At 37.6% G+C, this 24,476-nt stretch overlaps 1 protein-coding gene and 1 long non-coding RNA gene across 5 annotated transcripts in view; both read right to left on the bottom strand.

Annotated features, from left to right (window-relative positions):
- LOC132045729 (dynamin-related protein 3A-like) overlaps positions 1–24,476 on the bottom strand; it is a 31,791-nt gene that overhangs the window by 2,140 nt on the left and 5,175 nt on the right. For 3 of the 4 annotated variants that reach the window (XM_059436305.1, XM_059436303.1, XM_059436304.1), the window contains exons 2-14: positions 22,162–22,444; positions 21,972–22,000; positions 21,709–21,810; positions 17,913–17,981; positions 17,769–17,828; positions 17,130–17,243; positions 16,826–16,874; positions 15,576–15,685; positions 15,267–15,359; positions 15,074–15,166; positions 14,788–14,925; positions 11,759–11,845; positions 1,410–1,452 (exon numbers count right to left, since the gene is read on the bottom strand). In XM_059436305.1, the coding sequence (XP_059292288.1) occupies positions 1,410–1,452; positions 11,759–11,845; positions 14,788–14,925; positions 15,074–15,166; positions 15,267–15,359; positions 15,576–15,685; positions 16,826–16,874; positions 17,130–17,243; positions 17,769–17,828; positions 17,913–17,981; positions 21,709–21,810; positions 21,972–22,000; positions 22,162–22,444 (1,270 nt within the window). Of the gene's footprint in view, positions 1–958; positions 1,065–1,409; positions 1,453–11,758; positions 11,846–14,787; positions 14,926–15,073; positions 15,167–15,266; positions 15,360–15,575; positions 15,686–16,825; positions 16,875–17,129; positions 17,244–17,768; positions 17,829–17,912; positions 17,982–21,708; positions 21,811–21,971; positions 22,001–22,161; positions 22,445–24,476 lie in introns of all 4 variants that reach the window. The other variant, XM_059436306.1, reaches the window with a different exon arrangement.
- LOC132045731 (uncharacterized) lies at positions 10,189–11,751 on the bottom strand. The gene is made up of 2 exons (XR_009412517.1): positions 10,920–11,751; positions 10,189–10,871 (listed from the first exon to the last, which is right to left on the bottom strand). It is a non-coding gene; the product is annotated as an uncharacterized LOC132045731 (long non-coding RNA).

The following is a 24,476-nucleotide window of genomic DNA, read 5'->3' as shown; positions in this document are numbered from 1 at the left end:
ATCCACTTGCATTTAAATAAACAAGTATTTTAAGCCCAAGATCTTGGAAAAGACCCTAGTCTCTGAATTTATTTCATAAGATAAATAATTTTATTAATGGTGCAGAAACCCCCGTGTAAAAGCCTTATACCAAAAAATATAGAACCTACACCAAAATATGGTTCTCTCAAAAGAAACTCAATCTTCTATACAAATAGCAACCTCATGGGTACACCACCAAAAAGAAACTAGAAACAAGAGATTATTTTGTAACTTTACAAAACCATGGTCAACCCCTTTGAAGGCTATCCTATTTTGCTCCTTGCACATAACCCACATAATGGCTAATGGAACAACTTTCCGTGCTCTCAGACTTCTCTTTCCCCTCCTGAAGGGGAAGGGAAATAATTGTGCCTTTCTAGGCTTATTTTCAACCTTACAATACAACGTCAGAAGTCTTACCAAAAAAGATATGCAAGCTTTACATAGTCTTATGCCATCAAAAAAGCAGTTAATTCTCCCTGTCATCTTCAATTATTATAACCCTTAATTATCTCCACTTATGAAATCAAACGGACTCCTATAGGTTTATTTTCTTTTATTAAACAGAATATAAGCAAGAAGACGGATCTTTGACATCCGCATTCATTCTTCCAAATCCTCGACTTTGGAACATGGTTTTCAGTTAACTTTTGATTAATTACAAAGTCAACCCAAGATGTTATAATGGGTTGCAGGGCTTCGAAATTACATCGAGTATTTGTGCAAGCACAAACGCCAAAAGCTGCAACAAAGCAATCGTACCAACAAGTACAACATAATACCCAGTGTAATCCCACAAGTGGGGTCCGGGGAGGGTAATATGTACGCAGACCTTAAACCTACCTTTGTGGGATAGAGAAACAAAGAAACCGTACCAACAGCGGAAAACTTAGGTAATAATTTATTCTTATCTAAAGTGTCAGTAGGCCTCGAGAACCTGATAGGATGTCTCAAATACTCTCAAAAATTGATAATGATTCATTCAACCAGGAGAACTGCAAATTGCAAAAAGACTATACAATCCAACGCAGTGACTGAGTCCTCTGTGAACCAAGAGGACACATCATCATATACTGTTTAAGCTAGAGCTAAGTGAGTGAACATATTCTACTAATGTAACAATAAGAAGTGCTTCAACATGAATAACCAGTGACTAAGATATCCAGATTAACTTACTTCTCCACATTGTTGCTTCAAGACCCCCTCCCCTCGCCCCAACCCCCAGACCGAAAGAGAACTCTAACCAGAGTCTTTTCAATATTTTGCTCTCCTCTATTCATCTTGCATTATCAGCATCAAAAGAAAAGGAGTAGATGCAAAACAGGGGAGATCAGGCATGGGAAGAACATCAAGAGGCATGGCAGGTTAAAAAGTTTGAAGGAGCTTACCTGCTGGTGCCGCTTTATCATTGTCAGATTGAGGTCGACCCACCTTAAAACAGTCAAATGCACAAAATCAGCAAGGATTTTCTTAAGATACTAATAACGAAGCAATTTTCTTTTTCATCATTGATAAGTAAACAACAAGCAACAACAACATACCCAGTGTAATCCCACAAGTGGGGTCTAGGGAGGGTGGTGCGTACGCAGCCTTACCCCTACCCTGTGAAGGTAGAGAGGTTGTTTCCGATAGGCCCTCGGCTCAAGTTCATTATTGATAAGTACAATTTGGATATGTCAAGTTCTGAGGAAAGTGGGAGCATATACTCTCAAAATAGCCCTCTTGCATTTCAAGATCTATAATTAACTGAAGTCAACGCAGACTTAGTAAAGAATAGAACAAAATTGACGTAAAGGATCCATATAGGCCATACCAACTAAGCGGGATTCAGGCTTAGTTACTCTCTGATTATGTTCCAGTATTAACAATCAACAATGAGTCGATTAAGTTTGATTACGGACTTGTATGACAGTATAGAGATAAGTGTAAGATTTAGAGAAATTAGTTTTAGATAACCACAAATTTGTCTCTAAGGACAAATGATTCACCTGTACTGAAATGAAGTAAGTCTACGTAGCAGAATGTACGTAGATGATTCAACAAAACCGACCCAACTAGTTCAGGATTAAGATATAGTTGATTTAATTTGAAGGTCATTGGTCAGCAATCACTATAATGGACATTTAAGTTTTCAGTAGGCATATCTTGGAATTTAGCAAGAGTCATTTTTTAATCGCCAACAATGTTGTTAGCATTATCCGGATTTTTTTAGTTTCCACAAAATGCCCCCTAATAGCACATTATCATCTCTTTAACAGTGAACAACTTTTTTTCTTTTTGACTTTCCACCAAAATTTTAAAAGCAAGTAAATCGTTCTTCCCATCATCTAGATGCTCTGTTTTCTTTTCAATTACCAGCGTATTTATCAACAAACTCTTCTCTATTTCTTTTTCTGGAAAACTACTATCCATTTTTTCTTGTGCTGGACTCCTCTCCAATCTATCTCCGACGAACCCCATCCTTCTTCTCCTCTTCCCTTCTTTTTCTTTTTCCTTTGCTCCTGAGAATACACATTGAAAGCAAGACCCTACTTTTTCTTGCCATCTGCTGGCTACCTGCACCATCGTCGCTAACTTGCTCCTATCTGCTGGTTCTTTCACACCTCTGCGGGCCGTCGCCAATGACTGCTGAAACTCCATTCCACCTTTCATTGTTTCTGAAATATTCTTTAGTTTGGAAATTCTGCGAGAGTTCACGATATTGGTTCGAGGGAAGAGGCTATTTGTTCTCACATCCTGTTTCGAAGCATCAGCTGGTGGTTGCCTCATTCTCTGACGATGTTACAACGATGGAGAAACGAAAAAAAGATGAACATTGGAAAGGAGAGTGGTATTAGTTTTCGGTCAAAAGACATAAAAGCCCCTCTTGTTGATTTTCAATTGATGCACTATTAAAGGCATTTATAATTAAAGGAAAATAAAAATTGGGCCAATGCTGACCTAATATAGCCATGTTTCCCCATCTTCTTATCACTAAATTCACAATGTACAGAATTGGAATCTCGGATCAAGACTTCAAATTTTACCGACTGCACTGGAACTTGAAAGTAATTGTATTTACAGAGACCAGGAAACACACTAATTTGCCTGCTAAACAATTCCAACATTCACATGCAACATGAGAAGGGGAGCCTTGGAGCAACAGTGAAGTTATCTCTGTATGACCTATAGGTTACGGGTTCGAGCTGCGGAAGCAACTACTGATGCTTGCATTAGTGTAGGCTGTCTACATCACACCCCTTGGGGTACGGCCCTTCCCCGTACCCAGCTAACACGGGATGCTTTGTGCACCGGCCTGCCCCTTTACAATGCAATATGACTTTACATAGAATAAACTAGACTCGTTTCCTCAAAAATGAAATAAATTAAACTAATCTAGATCCTTTCCAAAGTTCTCTACAAGGTTCACACGTTTTCAATAGTATAATCTATCCTCCAACTGAAAATTTTAGGGAAAAAGCAAAAGGAGAAGAAGAGAAAAATCTATAGACTATAAAACCAGAAAAACAAATGTAAAAACACCAAAGCAACAAGCTCCCAAAATTTTGGGAATCCATTAAATTCGCTTAAGTTTAGTATTTTGAAGACTGCAAGACTACCGAAATACAGATCAAGATTACCCCAAAAACCTCAAAAGCTGACCAGTAGTACGGGGCTAGGTAAAGCACCATTCAGAAATTCGGCTACAGTTGCTATGGATTTGCGACCCGATTTTGATCCTGGAACTTTATCAGCATCATTTCCCCCCTAAATTATCACATGTCACACGCAGCAGTTAACGTTAGAACCTAATGACATCCCTGGGTTTGGAAAAGTAACTGGGTCAGTGAGCAGTATGACATAATCCTGTATTTGATATTTGTGAAACAAGAAGAAGCGAGAGAAACCTTGCTATTGGATTAACAACATACAAAGTGCTCCAGAGTCTATGGCTACATAAAATACTGTGTAAGTTTCCTCACCAACCTAAGGAATAATCTACACAATAAAAAATGGACATTCTACAAAACATTTGACTTGCCTACTACTCAAGTTGGGTCATATCTATCACCGAGTCCAAGCTTTAAGTACATATATTATTGGACCTCCGGGTGTTGTAGTTGTTGTGTATTTTCTCATAAATAAAGTGACAATGATCTCAAAACATTTGGTCTCTCATGCAATACTGACTCCAATGAAATATTATCAAAACTTGGTTGTCAAATCAATTTCCTCAGTACTAACCTTTCTGAATTTTAACTCAAACAACTATTTCAACCACATCAGCTCACTTGTATCCAAAGGCATAGCTCTATATCAAGTTTTGCACTTGATCTGGCAAATGGCAATTACATCTTCCTTTTTACTTTTTCAAGAGATCATGTTTCCACCAAAATACATGATCCAGATGTGGACCATCACATCTAGATATCTTTGATTAGATACATTTTAACTTCAGAATTGCTTTCTGGCTAGATCTCTTCTCCAGCAACTTTTCCTCCATTGTGGGGGCGCCTGAAGCCATTGCATCCTCCCATTCAATTTTCAGAATTTTTCGTCAATTGTCCGGCCAGTTTCAGACAACCAGCAGCTCTCCTGCTGTTTAACAGTGAGTTTTCCGACAAGCATGAAACTAGTCTCTGAAATATTCTCAGGTCAGTTGTTGGTCCTAGGTTCAATTCCCAACGGAGGCAAAAACACTAGGTGATTTCCTCCCATCTCTCCGAGCCTTGATAGCCAGAGTTACCCGGTATCTGCGCTAGTGAGAGGTGGCAGGTGTCCCGTGGAATTAGTCTAGCTGCACGCCAGCTGGCCCGGATACCACGGTCATCAAAAAAAGTTTCTCGGGTCAGATTTTAACTATATTTTGTGGTTATTTGCTGAATTTTAGTTAGAGCTCTCTTGGGAGGACTTAGTGACATGTTGAGTACAGCTCAGATTAACAACAGAATCAGGGGTTTCAAGACCAATGTTGGGGTGAATCAAGGAGTGACAATATCTCACCTTCAATATGCTGATGACACTACAATCTTTTGTGATGCAGAAAGTTACCAATTGAAATACCTGAGAGTTATTTTTATTCTCTTTGAAGCTATATCTGGACTTCACATCAACAGGGGGAAGAGCTTTGTGTATCCAGTTAATGAGGTGCCAAATATTAATGCTATGGCCAACATCTTGGGAGGCAGAATTGGAGAACTTCCTACTACATACCTTGGCATGCCACTGGGTGCTAAGAGTAAATCTAAGAATATCTGGAATACAGTGTTGGAGAAATGTGAAAAGAAACTAGTTAATTGGAAGAGCCAATACCTATCTCTGGGAGGCAGACTGACTCTTATTAACAGGGTTATTGATGCCATGCCAACCTATATGATGACTGTATTTTCCATGCCAGTGAATGTCATTGAAAAGCTGGATACCATCAGAAGAAATTTCCTATGGCAAGGAAACAGCGAGACAGAAAAGATTCATTTGGTGAAGTGTTGACCGTCATAACCAGTAAGCAAGCAGGAGAAATGGGTATTAAGAACCTGAGGACACAAAACCAAAGCCTTCTGTTGAAATGGCTATGGAAATTTGTTTCAAATGAACAGTCTTTGTGGAAACAGGTTGTCCTGTCAAGATATGGATAGGAAGGTCAATGGGTCACAAAGGAAGTGAAGAATCCTTATAGTGTTGGCTTGTGGAGAACCATCAGGAATCAGTGGCCTAAAATGTGGAAAAATACCAGGATCAAAGTAGGCAATGGAGGGAAAACATCCTTTTGGAATGATGTTTGGATTGGGCAACATTCCATAAAACACATGTTTCCTGATATATATAACTTGAACCAACAGAAGGGGGTAACAATTTTGGAAGCTAGGGACAACCAAGGGTGGAATGTAGTTTCAGAAGACTACTCAATGATTGGGAAGCGGAGAGATTGACAGATTGCTATAGCACCCTTGAACTTTTCAAGGATTTTTCTACTAATGAAGATAGTCTAGTTTGGCTAAAGGAGAAGAAAAGGTCTTTTTCTGTCAAATCTGCTTATAAGTGCTTACAATATATAAGGCCTCAACCTGGGTTTCGGCCTTGGAAGATGATGTGGAAAGTGAAGATTCCACACAAGGTGGCTTGTTTTTCTTGGTTAGTGGCTAGACAAGCTGTCCTAACTCAGGACAAAGTGATGAAAACAGGACTTCAGCTTTGTTCCAGATTTTTTTTTTTTTTGGGTTAAATTGAAGCAGAGACAATAAACCATCTCTTCTTACACTGTAAAGTGACACAACAACTTTGGCTGATATTCATCAATTTGAGGGGAATCAGGTGGACTATGCCAAGGAGTACATTGGATGTTCTAGCTTGTTGGAATAGAGATGGGAATATGTCAGTACACAGGAAGACAGGAAGAGATGGAAGATTGTCCCAACTTGCATTTGGTGGACAATTTGGAAGGAGAGAAACCAGAGATGTTTTAAAGACAAGAGTATCTCCTTTCAGAAATTGAAAATGAATTGTCTAGTGTTTTTCTATTTTTGGTGTATTCGTGACCTTCCTCAAGAGACTGAGGACATTGTCACTGTTTTAGATCGTCTGTGAAGGTCCTAGGTGGTAGGTTTTGCCTTTGTAACCACTACTTGTAAGTATTACTGAAGTACACCTTTGATGTAGCTTTGTCTATAATAGAATGTTAACTGTTTCAAAAAAAAAAAAAAAAAAGAAACCGACAGTGTCTCTTGTTTTGATATCAAAAACACAAGATCCAGAAATTTGAGTCCCATGCATACTTCAGAAACCTTACTCGGAGGTTGTAACTACTTAGCTTGGGCTTCTTCTATTGAATTATGGTGTAAGGGTCAAGGTGTCTATGATGCTGATGAAAAGGCCCGAGATAATTGGGAGAAGGTTGATGCTTAGTTGTGCAGTTATTTGTGGTGCCCCATTGATCCTGCGTTGATGGATTTGTTTCGGTCATTCCAGATTTGTTATCTAGTTTTTGAGAAAAGGCCCGTGCAGATGAAGTGTTCTCTTGCTTACTGTCTCTTACTACTCCTGGTCACACAGTGGTCCCCTCACCATCAGTGGACTCTTCTGTTCTAGTATCAGACTCTGGAAAATCGGGGTGGAGGTCACTTCGAAAAGTCTCGACCTAAGTGCACACCCTATCATAAAATTGATCATACACGTGAGAAGTGTTAATTTTTACATGGTCGAACACCAAGGAAGGCTGATGTTTCCCAGACTGGGCCAGTTGGTAATCCAGGCAATTCCATACACTTCATTTGAAGCAAAGTATAATGAGTTCCTCCAATTCTAGGCTAGTAAGCAGACGTCCACTAAGGTAGCTTCTGTCATCCCAACCGGTAAAATCATAGCTTGTATTTCTCAGTTTTTACACTCAGTAGTGGATCAGCAACTCATTTTTGCCTCTGATCATATACCTGGTAATAAATCATTTTCTCTACTATCTCTTTTAACAGTCTCTACCAGCAGTCACATTGCCTAATGGTCAGAGGCGGACTCATGTATTAATTTTTGGTGCTCGAGAACCCATTAACCGCGGTTATCGATACTCTATGTAGACATATAGAAAATACTGAAATTTTGGTATAAAATAATAAATAGCACCCAAGAAGCAATAAAAGATCTTGGTGCTTTGGTTAAAAGCAGGGGTAGGCTAAGCCATGGAGGAGCAGAGTTCGAATCCTACTCAAAGCAACATATTTTTTGTTGATTTTAAAGTGAGCATCCAAGACCATTGAATCCTGGGTCCAGCACTGCTAATGGTACACAGTCCATGAGAACTGGGATTGGTCAAGTAACCCCACTTCCTTCTTCAACCTTAATCTTTATACTTTATGTTCCTAGTTGTCCCTTTAATCTTATATCAATTAGTCGTTTGAGTCGTACGTTAAGTTGTTATGTTGATTTCTCTCATGAATTTGTTGTCATACGGGGGCTGCGGTACGGGTGATTGGCATCGATCGTGAATCACGAGGACTCTATTACCTCACCCTCGCTAGCCCTTTTACAGCCTGCCCAATTATTGATTCTCCGGAATTACTCCATCGACGATTGGACATCCTAACTTACACAAGCTTCAGAAGATAGTACCTAGTTTGTTAAAACTGTACCAACATAGTTCTGGTGCCACCGCAATCGCAGTGGGGGGGAGTCACCATCGCGGAGAGCCATGGTTGGGTTGGTCTCACATTTGCAACGTATGGGCACATTTGCGAAATGATGAGGGTTAGGGAAGCTTTGCATCAGTGGAGTGTTGGGTGGATTCATAGAGGTAGTGGGACTCCCATAGAATCATGTTCGCAGCCTAAGCGTCGTGTTTGCAGCGTTCTAGGCTAGGCCCGTATTCACAATAACGAAGGGTTCACAGCGATCGCAGTTCAGTCTGAGTATTTAAAGAGGAGTTCATGGACAACATCACTTTTCACCATATTTTTTTTTAACCTAGGGCTACAGGATGGGGGTATTCTCGCCGAGGGCTGACAATTTGAACCAAGAGAACTATACCTATTTGGACTTAATATAAGATTTAATTGGATTTTTAGCTTTAATTTTGTGAATTGGTGTGTAAGTGGTTTTGAGGCCCAAGTCTTTAAGGTAGAAAATTAAGATTTTGAACACGTAATATCGACTCCAATTGGAAACCTACTTATTGTATTTCAACTAAATGACCTATGGGTAACCCAAGAATGTATTGAGTTTGGGAATCTGACCCTGTTGATCAAGGATTGACTCTTTGGGTTGACTTTGACCAAAGTTTCTGTTGATTCTCCCACATCGGTTGTGGGATGGGTGTTTGGACTTGTACAATCCTCCTCTCATGAGCAAGCTTTTGGGTTTGAGTTAGGTCCAAGATCCATTCTTTACATGGTAGCAGAGCCAGGCCCATCCCAATTCGTCGTTTACCCGATGTTGGGCCCCCACAATCTTATATTGTCCACGCTCCAGATATCCAGTCCTTGGCGTGCGGGTGGTGTTGATTCTCCCACATCGGTTGTGGGATGGGTGTTTGGACTCCTGATATGGACTTGGACAATCCTCCCTCATTAACTAGCTTTTGGAATTGAGTTAGGCCAAGATCCATTCCTTACCGTTTAAATTAAGGAAATGGATCCAATGGATTAATTTAGCATTGTTAAACACTCTTTTGCATGGATCAAAGACGTTTGGAAGAAATTGAACGCAAAGAATACTATTTTTAAAACAGTAGCTTAGCTCGGGTTGAGGTAAGTTAAGACTTTGACCTCATTAGGGATTTCCACAAGTCAAATCATATTATATGCACGCTATGAATAGGGGTGACTTGAATGTGAGGTGACGAGCATGTACACAGAAACCGGATTATATGTTCGTAATGCTATGCGCATAGTGTATATGTTAGATTAACGTCATGGACTGTATATAAGTCATGATACATGCATAGTTTAGATTATCGTGACATTGCTTATCTAATTATATGTATGATGTGATACATGCATGGTCTGGATATTTATTCATATTGGATAAGTGGGACTCTGTTGACGAGGTTTGATTCATGTCTCGCATTATGTTTACAAGCGCGGTGTGATTCACTTCTCGAAACAGGTCATCGAGCATGTGATTTCATGTCTCAAGTTATGATTACGAGTGGGGTATGAATCACAACTCGGGTGCATGTCACTTGTTGTCATGGACCCCACAGCTGTGTGCACGCAGGATATTGGGGCATGTTGGTTGACTTTACTAACAATTGTGCATTTTATATGTTTTACCCTTGTGCATTTTACGATATGCGTTATCTTTGCGCATATTATTATAGATGCTTTATCACAATGCATACTAGCTAGAAATGTTGTGCTAACTAAGGATAATTTTAAAAAAAAATACAGATCTGTGTTCAACATGCTTTCTATGTGGAGAGAAGGCAGAGACAATCAATCATCTTTTTTTACACTGCAAAACCACAAGTCAGCTGTCGAGGATCTTCATCAACCTGAAAGGACTTATGTGGGTAATGCCTAGAAGTATTCCGGAGACTTCAGAGAATTGGAATAGCTACAGTAGCCTAGCTACGGAGAAGGAAAGATGGAAAATTGTCAAGATGGAAAATTGTCCCTGCTTGTATTTGGTGGACAGCGTGGAAGGAAAGGAATCAAAGATGCTTTGAAAACAAATGTAGCTCCGTCCAGAACTTGAGGATGAAGTACTTAGTTTTGTTTTATTTTTGGTGTAAACATGAATATATGGAAGATCATGAATCATTTGTAGATGTTATAGGAACCTTGTGAACCAAAGGAATAGGAGACTGATCTATAGCATTTTGTAATTACTTTGGACTGCAGTTTTTTCCTGGATATATAAAACAGTTGTTATATGTTGTATTTGTGTATTGGAAGCATGCGGTAGATGTTGATACCTTGGTTGTTGTGCATAAGATTGCTATTAAATATATATCATAACATTTATGTAGCTATAAGACTTTTGAAACATGTGGCCTTTAACATGCCATAACATTTGTATGGCTATAAAAAGCTTTTCATTACGGGTGAAACAGAAAGGTTAAATTAAAAACTTCTTTCAAATATAGAAAGGAAAACGGACTAACAAGGAAATAGGTTCACATAAATTGAAACAGAGAGAATAATATCTTAATACAGAGAAAGGTGAGGGATTGAAAAGATAATAAAGGCATCACGACTCCTCACAGTCTTTGCAAATTGGCCATCCAGTGTTCACTAAATATAACAAAACAACAAGAAGACTAAGTCTTGCTCACATAAAAAAGGTCGAACGTGCAATCAGGAAATGTAGGACAAAGTAAAAAATGGAAAATAATGTGTTCTTGACCGACTCCCTTGGTCATAGTTCGGTGCATAAGGGTGACTCTGATGGTGTCGGAATATTGGAAAGATAAGAGAACAATTACCAGTCACGTGATATTGGGCTCCTAAATCAGATATTTCTAGAGCCCAAGAGATGAAAGGTGATAAAGATATGCAATTGATAATTGGTGAGGATAACAAAGACACAGATGAATGCTTAGCCACCTTAAGTTTCAACACATGTAGTTAGCATAAAAAACGAGAAAATGAACCGACTCTCCTGAAGGAGCACTCTGACACTTGTTCCTGGTTCCAGTTTATGATTGGAATGTGACAAACCTGATTGCAAAAATGGAACCGGACCTCAAATAACCCAAATTTTGATTTTTCGAAACGGGGCAGGTGACTAAATAGTGAATGATTGTTGATCGGACAATGACATGATTTTGCCTGAACAGTGACTTGTCATGATTTAGTGCTAACGTGGCACTGACGGGACAATTCTGGCACATTTGGCAATTGACTTGACGCTAAGAGTGACGTTCCTTCAGATGGCGCTTAGGTTGTTTGTTTCTGCTTCTCTTTCAACGACTGTGTTTGTCCCTTTGAGTAAAATATCCTAATGTGGTAACTTATTTGGCTGCTGAATCAGCATGGAAATCAAGGTAGCAGCACACTTAATGAACTTTGCCGGAAAACATCTTTAGTGTAAATTTCAATATTTTTACTTGCTCTAATACCATGTCAAACAAGATACAAGAAAACAAAATTCTCATTAAATTAACATGTAAAGAGACTTCATCTTGGTCTTGGTTTACATACCATCAATTGCATTTCCTAATTATTGATAACTCTTTGAAATATTGTACACAAAATGTTATTTAATATTTCACTTCCCATACATAAGCACAATGAAATTAGACATGAAACAGAAATAAAGTTGTTGGTACCTGCATAGCTTTCAATTCTGATTGCGCCATATCAACCGCTTTTGTCCCACCAATAAAATTGGGATGTGAGGAATTTATATAATCCATCTACAATGAATTAAACAGTTGGTTTCTCAGGAATAGGAAACTAATCTTTTGACTGCTATGGATAAGCATGGAATATATAAAATCAACCATTGAAGTACAAAACTCAGGAGAAAATTGGCAATACAGCTTATTTGAATTTTTACTTCTCAATAGTCCAAGGTAGACTACAAAAGAATGGAGGATTAATAATCTTAAAATGCAAAATACATTTCTAGGACATCCCAACTTTCAGCAAACTCATAAAAATGAGAAACCCACCCATCCCAACCCTCAAGGAAAAAAACCTTTCAAATGAAAAGAAACTGAATCTTGTTATTATATCCATTAAAAACCTTGAAACACTACTCCAAGTGGCAATTAGAGTATGGACATATTCATATCTATACAATTCTTAGATCAGTTATAAAACTAACTATTTGATATGGGAGTGAATGTTTGGCTGTTAAAGTACAACGCATCCACAGGATCAGACTATCAGTGTCGAAAGGATGAAGATGCTAAGATGGATGTGCAATCTACAAGACAAGACAAAAAATAACCACATAAGCAGAAGGTGCTAGTAGTACACGTGGAGGATAAAATGAGAGGAGGCCACTTGAGACTAAGTTACTCAGACTCGGTGCGGGTGTCCGATACGGGTGTGGATCTAGATGTTGGATCCTTCATGATCTAAATTTTAAGATTTGGGGATACGGGTGTGGGGATTCGGCTAAAAAAATTCAAATATCTAAAATAGAGTTATAAAACCTAAATTATGGAATATTATGTGGAAAACATGAGGAAAAAATATTGATCAAGAGGAGAATCCCCAAAGAAGATAAAAGGAAACAGAGTGACGTAGAAATTTTTATATACAAGGTATTCCATTTTCTTCAATTTCACCTTAGCATTAGTTATGATTAAAGAAATCATTGAATCTGTCCAGAATTTCTACATCGATTTTGGTCAAAGGATCCAAAATCGGTTGACCAGATTGGGTATGGATCCCACACCCACACCCATGTCGTGTCGACATGGGTGCGGCACCGAAAGTGAAGATTCCAAGTAACATAGACTTGAGATGGTTTGGTCATAACCCTATATTGACCTCCAGATGCAGAGGTCTGTAGGTGCGAAACTGCGAAACCATGGTATGTGAGGGTATTAAAAAGGAACGACAAACCCTGTATTGTCTTGGATGCTCTTCCTACATATATGATGTCCATATTTCCAATACCTGTTACTGTAGCGGAGAGAATTGACAGACTCAGAAGAGATTTTTTATCGCAAGGCAACAGTGACAAAAAGAAGATCCATTTAGTCAAGTGGGATATCTTAACAATCAACAAGAAAGGAGGGCTGGGAATCAGGAACTTGAAAGCTCAAAATCAGAGTTTGTTGATGAAGTAGCTATGGAGATTTGCCTCTGAAGAAAACCCTCCATGGAAGGAGGTTGTTGGAGCAAAATATGGGAAAGAAGGAAGTTGGACCACCAATCCAGTAGCAATTCCTTATGGGTGCAGCGTGTGGAGATCAGTCAGAAATCTATGGCCAAAGATGATTAGAAAGGCAAGGTTTAAAGTTGGTCATGGAATGAAGGTATCCTTCTGGAAGGATAAGTGGATTGGCCAGGAAACTCTATTTCAACCTTTCCCAGATATTTACAACTTATGTCAACAACAGGAGGTTACTGTGGCTGAAGTGTGGTCTGAACAGAGATGGAACCTAACTTTTAGGAGACTATTCAATGACTGGGAATTGGGAAGCGTAACTGAGTTCTACAGTTCTTTAGCTCAGTTGGAAGGGGTCACTGGAAGGGGAGACTGTATGGTTTGGCAAGGGAATGCTCAAGGTAAATACAAGGTGAATGAGGCATACAAAGATTTGAACAGAGTTAACAATCAAGTAGGATGTTGGCCTTGGAAGTTGATATGGAAGGTAAAAATTCCTTATCAAGTAGCATGTTTCACTTGCCTGGTGGCCAAAGAAGCTGTTTTGACAGGAGTTCAGCTACGCACTAGATGCATATTTTTTGGGGAACAGGCAGAGACAAGCAACCATCTCTTTTTACATTGTAAGTGGACACAGCAGATATGGAGATTATTCATTATTTTGAGGGGGATCAGTTGGGTAATGCCAGAAAGGGCAAAAGATGTTCTACACAGCTGGAGCACAGAAGGAAGCTTGTCCATGCAGAGAGAGATGGAGGATTGTCCCAGCATGTATTCGGTGCGCTGCGTGGAAAGAGAGAAACCAGAGATGTTTTGAGAACAAGCAGTGTAGCATACAGAAGTTGAAGATGAATTGTTTATCCCTTTTTTTATTTTTGGTGTAAAACAGGAATGTTTAGGGGAAACAGAAGATATTTTTGAAGTTCTAGACAATTTGTAAAAGAAACATAGCTAGACTGATCCGACTTTTGTAATTGTCTACTTGGGGACTATACAGTTTGGTATAGTATACCTGTTAATATATAGAAATGTTAACATTGTCAAAAAAAAAAAAAAGGAATGAGGTAGACCTAAAATCACTTGAAAGGAAGTTCTTTGGAAAACTACAATCTCTTGGAATCATGCACGACTTGGCAATAGATAAAGCATAGTGCGGAAAAAATCTATAAAGGTGATACTAACTAATTCGGAATATGTATGTTAGTACGTTTACTTTAGGTGCTATACTTTTAGGAGTCTGACACTTTTATGCTAAAAAAGGAAATTTCCAGTAGAGAATTCATATAGCTAACACCAACTTGTTTGGAACTGAGACATAGTTTGCTTTCATATATCTATAAAATTGGTTCTTTTTTCGCGTGAGAAAAACTCTTAAGACATATGAGTATGCAGTCTGTAAACTGAAGGAACCTTTAGTTTGTGCACATTACTTCAAGCAGAATGGTCAAAAAATATACAATCAGAGAACAGCATTGGAACCCATGGTTATGGACCCGAATCCGTTAGTAATACCTCCATATCAATAAGATTTGTTATCATTCTTTCAGCAGGCTTTACACCATCTCGTAGAAACCTTGCTGTAACATCCTCTAGTCGCCTTCTTAACTCTGAGAAGCGTCGCATTTCAACTGCTTCACAAGCACGACTAATCTGCAAGAATATCGAAAAGTATGTCCAACTGAATATCCATTGTGCCTCAAGGATCTAGTTTGTGTGTGTTCACATGATGCTCATGAGAGAGGGAACCTAAATACTGAAACTGTAAAAAACCATATTGGTCAAAAATACCCTTCATCACCTTTATAAGCTCATCATAGACAAATCGCAAGCACTGGACGCTGGGATTTAGCAGCCTAGCAATTTGTCTTCTAACCAAAACTTCAAATGGGACCTAAAACGCTTGTACCATCAGTATCATCCCAACGATTTCCACAATAGAAAGAATTATAGGTGCTCTGCTTGAAGCAAAGATTTACAGTCATGGCACGCACCTCTGGCACAAATAGCGCATTTCTTGGACCAGTTGCATTGTGGATGGCTATTCTTATGTCCTCATCACTTAGATCTTCACAAGGATCAACATCCTACAGTGACACAAAGCAACATAGCTACCTGATGTAGCATTAAAAGCTTACTGCTACTGCTAAAAGCCATCAGTAACATTGTTAAGTATATAAAGTCCCGTGAATATCTAAAGCAAGAAATATCAAAATAATATTGAACTTAGACCTTCATTAGAAAAGTTAGTCCAAGAAAGATGAGCAGCAACAAGAAACTAATTGAGGAACAAAAATTTGCACCTCCAAGCTCTTCACAAAAATTGACTGGAATATGTGGTGAATCCGTGCTCCCCCTGACAATTCTTTAGTTGTCATTGCTTGAGTATTTCCATCCACCTCTGCAGAAAATGCTGTTTATCACCAACAAATGCAAGAACGTTAGAAGCAATCAAAAATTCTACTCCCTCTATTTTGACTTGATTAACGTACTTTGACTAGCAAAATGATCGAGACAACACCATAAGAATGTGTTTTTTGTTTGTTAAAATGTTGAAGTGATTGTGGGAATAACTGACAAGACAGATGTTTATATAATTCAAAAAAAAAAAAAATATGTGTGTTATTTTGACCTTTTTAAATTGCAAAGTTTACCACTTCAAGGAAAAGATCAATCTTTTCAGACAGACGGAGAGTAGGTCAACCAAAATGAGACAAAAGGAGTCCAAATGAACTAAATGTTGCTACAGATTAATAATTGCCTAGTTTCACTCGGACAATCTGGGAAAGAGAATCTGCATATCTAGATTAAATTCTATGTTATCGTATTTGAATAATAAGACTTAATTAAGTAAATAAAAGAGTTCTCTAACGACTTAAGCTTTTAGATGTGATGGTCACACATTTCATCATGGTATCAAAGCTAGACCCATTCAAATTCTTGGTTTCCCAAGGTCAAATCCCTATGTTATATTGTCATGCTACAAATATCCCGTCTTGGGCATGTGGGGGATTTGGGGGTGTGTTTGCTAAGACCTACATTGAGAGATTGGTAGGTCTCTTTACATGGTCTTGGCGCATGAGCTAGCGTTTAGGATTGAGTTAAGCCTAAGGTCCATTTTTTATCAAGAGATGTAAGAGTCCCATAATGCTTGTGGAGGGATAGGTAGGTCTCTTTATATGATTTTGGGTAATCCTTACCTCATAAGCTACCTTTTGGGGTTGAGGTAAGGATCAGAGCAGGAGGAGGTCCTGGGTTCGAGTCTCATTGTCACCCATTATTGAAAAGGATCTTCATGTGTTTGGCCCGAATCAAGCTCGCATGTGAGAGGACATGTTGAAGACATAACAAAGTAAATAAAAATATGCTCTCTCTAACGGCTTTTATAGAGATGATCACATATTTCAACAGACCATATTGAGGCCATACAGTTAAAGTATTAATCTTGTGATCATCCAAGTAACTCAAGAAGTATGATGGAGTACGAAGTTCCAGAATGACATAACTATGGAACTAGCAAACTGCAATAAAAAGAAACCTAGATACTTCTCACCTTCAGAGTACTTTGTCAGAATATTCAACAGCATCGCTCCTTTTTCTCCCTGTCTCATAGATGCAACAAGATAATCAAGGGTGTAAAGTTAGAACCAATGTCCTACTTTTCTCTAGTAGTAAAATACATTGCTCCATCCATATTTTGGTATCTTGATTTAAATTAAATAATATTCATTTATCTATGATATTGTCTGATTAAGCATTCTGTTTCAATCATTTCTTCTATGCTTAACATTGTAATTCATAGATAATCACTTCCCAGCCAACAGATTTAAAATAACATCACAGCAGATTGTTCTCACTTTTGATTCCAAAGCCTCTCCATAAGCATGTAACTCTTTTTCAACAGCAACCAAATGAGAAGTTAAATCGGTCTTCAAAGTGGGGAGAACATTTCGAATATGCTGCTCCAGAATCTGAAACAAAACAAAAGTACCTTAAGCTTAATGCTCTTATCTAATACTTTTTTAACATAAACAAAGATCTATATCACAGGAAGATAAGTCAATGATCTCCTTCTAGATTGACCGTCAAACAGGAATTTTATATCTGATGTCTCTATTCCAACTTTCTAAGCATAAAGGTAAACCAAGTTACCATTTTCCAATTGCATCAATCAACAGAAAGGCGCAAAAGATATTGTTAACATGAATGCAATGCCCACAGGAAATGAAGGCCAAACATGAATTCAATAATTCCTATAAGGTTGACCACAGTCCACAAAGGACAAGTGCCTTCTGAGGACAATTGCATTCACTCCACTATATCTTCCAATTTTGCCTCAAAATTACGGCAATGCTCTAAAGATGCATTTTTAGGCATTGAACAACCTCTCGGAAACACAAAAGACTTCTCTACAGTATGTAATAACATAATTTAGAACTGTCGATATGAAAATATGACAGCGTCTCCGCCCTTTCTCCATCAGTTTTTGCTCTAACCTGATTTAGCTTCTTTGCCAACTGCGGGATTCCACATCGATCAGATAAACCACGGTACACCTTCAAAGAAATGCCAACTACCATGTAAGACTGTAAAAGAATTACCATAAAAAAACAATGAGATGAAAAATAGCAGACATGTACATGATGATCACGGAAGAATTGATCCTCATAAGCAAGTGCTTCTCTGATAGGACGATTCTTGTTAATATCCTGCAAAGTACTGTATATTATCGTACTTGGATCGATGTGAATTATAAACATAATATAAGTACCAAGTGTATTGGTGAGTAAATGTGAAAATAGAAAGGAAAAACTCCCCACTGACTTGATCAAGTAACAATGTACAAGCAGGTTATGAGCAACATAGTAGATAATCAATCTCTAAGCTAACAAAGTAGAAAAATAATTTATAACTAAATACAGAATATCCTAAGGTATCCTATAGAATAGTTTATAAGATTTTCTTATTCAAGTACAATAGATGTAGACATGTATGAAATCTAGACATATTCTCGTGATATTCTAACATCTCCCCTCAAATTCAAAGTGGGGAAAAAAACTTGAGTTTGTTTATTATGAAAGCAAAGAAAGTTGATGCCAAAATAACACTGGGATAGTGTTGAATCACCAAAAACAAATGTGATGATGGAATTCTTTCTCAGGGAAGTTGCTGGTAACCGCACAGCAAAAGAAAACATCAGCCGCCTACTTCTCCATTGTCCGGTAGCAGAATTATGGAGTATGTTTCACTTGATTTTTGGCATTAGCTGGGTCATGTCATTCCCTGTTAAGGATGTATATGACAGCTGAGCGCATGGAAAGTTAGATAAAACCATCAGCAATATATGAAGAACGTTCACTGCTAGTATTTTTGGTGTATATGACATAAATGTTTGATGGTAGCTCAACTCCAAATCATTCCTTGAAGGCTAGGTGTCTTATGGATCTGTTTAGTTGGTGTAAACTCTCACTTGTTAATAGCATATAAACCATTGTTTGGATTTTGTAAGCTCCTGGTCCTAGTCGAATTCACATGTATTGGGACTAGCGGAATCACGTTTGTAATTCTGCATCTTCTTGATGCCTTCAATGAATCTAATTACCTCATCAAACAAAGGTCTTTAAACTATACAAGGAAAGGAATCCATTCTCAATCGCAGAAAAGAGATATGATGTTGCAAATCTCTAGGACTTAAGCGTAAGTTGAATTGGCAGAAATGACAAGAAACTCAAGGTTTAGAAAAATGTGTCGACCATATAGAAAGTAGCACCACTGACACCTCAGCTAGTGGCGCCAAAAGGCATGTCGGGGAGATGAATGGTGCTTGAACAATCTAGAGAGTGAAGCGGCGCCCTAACTATTGTCAGAGAGAAGCGATGCATTAATGGTCACCGAAGAGAGAAGAGACGCTTGAAAATTTGTCCAGCGAGTAGCGGCAGAGGTTAGTGGAGAGAGGAACCGCATCAGACGCTGAAAGGAAGAAGAAAGAAGAAAAAGTTGGTCACTCGAGCGGCACACATTGGTCGACACCTCCAGCCAGTAATTGAAGCTATTTAAGTATCTACCAAGATCATACTCTGATGTCATATAAAGATAAAAATAAAATTAAAATAACTTCTCGTTGACTTGATCAGGTAACAATGTACAAGAGGTTTTCCTTATATAAGAGTCTTAGGCTACATACAATACGCTCTGTAACTAAATACTACACAATATCCTAAGGTATCAATCTTTATGCTTTTCTTATTCAAGTATAATGAATCTAGACAAATATTCTCTTGATATTCTAATAGTGGATACACACAGAATTCTTGTCTCCAATATAACTTACTCCTGTATTACTTTAAATCTTCTAAACAAAAAATTTAGAGCTAAAGCTGGCTCAAAAAATAATAGCTCAATGAAGGGCAAAACCACCCTCCAGATAGTTACTTGACGAAGTTGAGAAAATATGTTTTCGCTAAACCAGGAGATTATGTTATCATGGAAAGTACCACATTTAGTTCCCGTATAAATATAGATACAAGGTTGAAGATAATCTTAGACATAATGTTGTATCAAGGTCCCTGTTGGCATTATAATGATATTTTAATATCACAAGAACACATTCACCCTTCACAAGAACTCCTTTCATCCTAATTAAATTTGACCCACTTTCTCTTTTAGCTTATCCAAAACTACTTTGCTCGCTTTCCCAAAATGGACAAGCTCTTCACTCAAAAGTTTTGAACTAATGTGTAGTGTAGAAAATTCTTCCCTGATAACAAGGAGATTATTGAATTGTTAGAGTAAGCCAATATAGCAATCCATCGCTTTTGCATTGATGTGACATTTTTACAACAATAAAGCACACGTTACATATTTACTACTCCCTCCTTCCCAATTTATGTTCACGTCCCGAGAGTCAATTTGACTGATCTTTGAAGCCAAATTAGATTAAATCGACTCAGTATTTTAAACTTAAGATTTAGTTATCCAAAAACTATATGAAAAGTACCGGAAGTTGCAATTCTTCTCATGTCAATAAAATGAGAAAATATATTTTAAAATGTTGGTCAAAGTTTACAAGGTTTGAATCTCGAAAAGCGAAAAGTGTCACATAATTTGGGACAAAGGGAGTATATCATAAGCAAATATATGCCTAATTACAAAACCATTCAAACTTCATTTTCTAAAATCATTATGCCTATTAAAGGGGGTTTGTCTACATTTGAATTGAGGGATCAAAACTCAAGACCTCATACAGTAAATAACTACATATGATGAAGCTTGGGAACCATAAGGGTCCATTATCCACTGAGTTTTCAACGAACACCAGTGGTCCTCGAAGATTCTTGGTTCTAAAGAGAAAGCTCGGGAACCATATAAGATGTGAAAGCGTTTTTTAATAGTTTTTCTTAAGCTTTGACTTGAGTAAGAAGCAATACATACAAGCTCAAGTGCATCTCCTCAACCATGGAAAGATTGTAAGACATGCATAAGAGCAAAGGGCAACAGCATTGCATGGTTGTGGAAACACCTTAACGTTGCACATAATTCTTAAAGTAAATCAAACCTAGACCTTTGCTTATACGCATTATATACGATATAGAGACTGCTATTGCATAGAAGGTCATTAGTGTCAAACAAAATTCTACTAGAAACTTCAAATTTACATTTCAAAATGTTTGTGGAAGGAGAGGCCATTCTTCCAACTGGTCACATCGCTAAGTACCTCGCCCTACCAAACCAAATCTCTGTTGATCTCAGAAGTGGCATAAAAAGAACAATATAAACTTAAAACAGAAGGGCATCCGAGGACAATGTTGGGGGAGATATACAATAGAAATCTGATAGATATTAACAGAAACTTCAGATCTAATATATAAGCACAACTGACAACACCATGTCAAAAGTCATCTTTGCTCGTGAAAGGAAAGAAAGAATGTGAAATATGAAAGAACTAAATTCAATATATGGTCTGTAATCAAGATGAAAGCCTATGTCCTGATACATTGAGGTGTAAGAGGTATATGCATCCAAATGTGTTTAGGCGCACGTCATGTGTACGAACCCTGCTCTAGACAAAAGTCTGCTCTTTAAGTGGAGAAGGGCAGAGGCGCTGGCCCATTATCCAATTATTGTTTTTTTCTTATAAAGAAAAGGACAATATTAAGTAAATAAAAGTGTACTCTCTTTAACATCTTAAACCTTAAGATAAGATAGTCGCACACTTCTACAATGTAAGATACAAAATCTTAAAGATGATCCTTAGCCTCCTGATACACAATACTTTGATGTCAATCAAAACAATAGTTTTTTCTTAATTGCTTTTGATGATATGAAGTGAGAGAGATACTGTCAGTAGTAGTCTTCTTATACTACTCTAGTTCACAAAAATGATGGGGCTTTAATAAAAAAACAGCAAATGGTTGAAAAACAGATTCTAGAATATACCTCTTGACTGCGGTTGACTACACCAATATAACCTAAACGAAGTGGAATAACTTTTCCAAGCAGAAAGTTTCTCGCATCGGTACCCTTATCCATTATATCTAGCTGCAGCCAAAACACAAAGTAAGATCATACCGCTTCTTGATGATTTCACAAAGATGCTAATGAGCACATAGCTGAACAAATTTCCTTTTTCATGACATAGTTTTCTTTCGGAAAGTGAAGGAGATGTTCTTTAACTTCCATTGGACAATTTGAAAACTAACCTTAGTTATTACGCCAATTGTACGTGTTCCTGCCAAATAATTTATCAAGTCAAGGCACTAGATGTGAATGATCAAATGAATTTCAGAAATCAGACAAAAACATATTTTGTCGGTGTGTATGCGTGTAAAATGACGTGAAGTACTAAAGCAATAAGTTTGAACTATGCAGACAACTACACCAAAGACCTACCAGTTGGATCCACCTCTTTAGCCATTTGTAGTGCATCAGAATTAGCCAAATCCGCATTTGCAGGAGAAACAGCCAATATGATTGAAGTATCTTGTTTAATATAGGACATTATCATATTTCTGACCCTTGCTTCAATATCACTAGGTTGGTCACCCACAGGAACTTTAGTAATTCCAGGTAGATCAACAAGTGTTATATTGAGAACATTGGGAGAACAGATTTTTAACCGAATTTGTTTATCCGAAATCCCCTTCTTAACTCCCACTTCTTTTGCTGTTTCAGCCTGCACCAATGAATCGGTTTATTCACATAAAAGGCATGAAAAAGATGTAAGTCCTAGTACATTGACAAAGTTCAAAATTTTTAGGAAAAAAAAAAGATATCTTCAACCTAGTAGTCAAAAAGAAAACAAGAAGAAGTTGACAAGCATCAGTAAATGAGATGAACATTCTACTTCCCGGCATGCAGTAACTTTGAACATTTCTTGCATACGAAATCTCACATAAAGGAGTAACAGACAATTTCCGTTTTGCTGGTGTCCCAAAAAGTTTAACGTAGCCTCAAATATGATATAACAAATTATCTTGTTTTTTTTCTTTCCATTTCAATCCAATCTATTCCTGCTAATTATTAGCTCCCACTTGTCATTAGTCCCACTATTTTGAGAAGCTCTTAGTAAACGTTCACTCATAACTCCGTACAGAATATCTAGAGTCAGACTTTCAAAAGAATGGCATGAACACACAAAATTAAAATACGACAGCCGAAATAGAGGAGAGCTATGGGAGTTCATCGACAGACCGATACCTAGAAAAAAAAAAAAGAGTTCTATAGATTAGTTGTAGACTAGCAATATTATATGCGAATCTATGTTGGGCCTCTCAACCCCAACATATTCACAAGATGAATGTAACTGAAATGTAGATATTTCAGATGGATGTGTACTCCTATAAGATTGGACAATATTAACTATGATCACGTGAGAGGCCGCATGAGATGGGTAGTATATTTCATAGGTAGACTTCCATATGCACCAATCATTAGGTTTGACACATAATAACTTCTTTTTTGTTTATTCTTTTGGCTTCTTTTTTTTTTTTTTTTTTTTTTTTTTTTTTTTATCAGGTAAAAAGTTGTTTCATTGATAAAGCATCTAGAGGATGCAGCAGCTTACAAGGTTTGACATAAAATAATTGACAGTGCCAAATGAGGATGAGGTAAACCTGAAATCATATGGAGGAAGTTCTCTCTTCAAATTAATGCAGACTTGGCTAAGAACAGAAAACATTGAAAGTAACGTATCTTTTTTCACTGACCGAGAAATTTGCCTAAGAACAACCTTTAGAACCACCCGCAGCCTTTGAAACTCGGGATAATGGACTCGCGCCTCTACCTTCTCCATTTAAATACCAGGCTTAGTTCGCATTGCATAGGGCTTGAACCTGTGACCTAAGCACAAGTTCCTCAACCTTTGCCACTTGAACTAAGCCATGGGGGCAAAGCAACAGATTTTATATGGCCAATACCAACTAGTTAGGATTAAGGCTTTGTAGTTACACTTAAATGCCGTCTAATTTTTAACGAGAATCTTTTTAATCCGCTTAGAGACATGATTATTAGTGTAGGAATAAGATTGAGATTCAAATAATCTCAAGATCTTCTTCTTCTTCTTCTCTTTTTTTTTTTTTTTTTTTTTTTTGAGAATGGTAATAGAATAATCTCATGATCTTGAAAACCCCCTAAATGTTCTAAAAGACAAATAAATTAGTAATAGAGCAGAAATCAAGTAGACACTCATATTTTTTATTTTTTTATTTTTTTGATAAGGTATAGATACCCGTATAGTCAACCCCAATTAGTTTGAGATTGACACACAGTTGATTAAAGATTCTTCCTGGTCCTCCATATAGAATGATGGATGAATGTCCATGGATATACACGTGGAAACAACAAGAACAAAATTGGGTTGGAACTGAATAAAGATACAAGGCATGACTTCTCCCCGTATTATTTAAAAACACTATTGTTATTACGCCTCAAATCTAACCAAGTTGATATCGGCTATATGAATCCTTACTGACCATGTCACCACATTTAAGCTCATCTCAGCCACATATTATCCTCTTATTATTCAGGAAAGTGATGATATTTTTGAAACTGGTAACTTCAGGAAAGTGATGATATTCCTTCACTTATTCTAAGCATGGCAAGCTCAAATTGTCTTATATTCTTTCTTCAGGAGTTCACACAAACTGATTCTTAGCATGAAACTGATGCCAATCATCCTACTCTCTTTTTCCTTGTAAATCACACTA

Source organism: Lycium ferocissimum, unplaced genomic scaffold, assembly GCF_029784015.1.
Source record: "Lycium ferocissimum isolate CSIRO_LF1 unplaced genomic scaffold, AGI_CSIRO_Lferr_CH_V1 ctg78, whole genome shotgun sequence".
In the NCBI taxonomy this organism is placed as follows: Eukaryota; Viridiplantae; Streptophyta; class Magnoliopsida; order Solanales; family Solanaceae; genus Lycium; species Lycium ferocissimum.
This window is presented reverse-complemented; position numbering and strand designations above follow the sequence as displayed.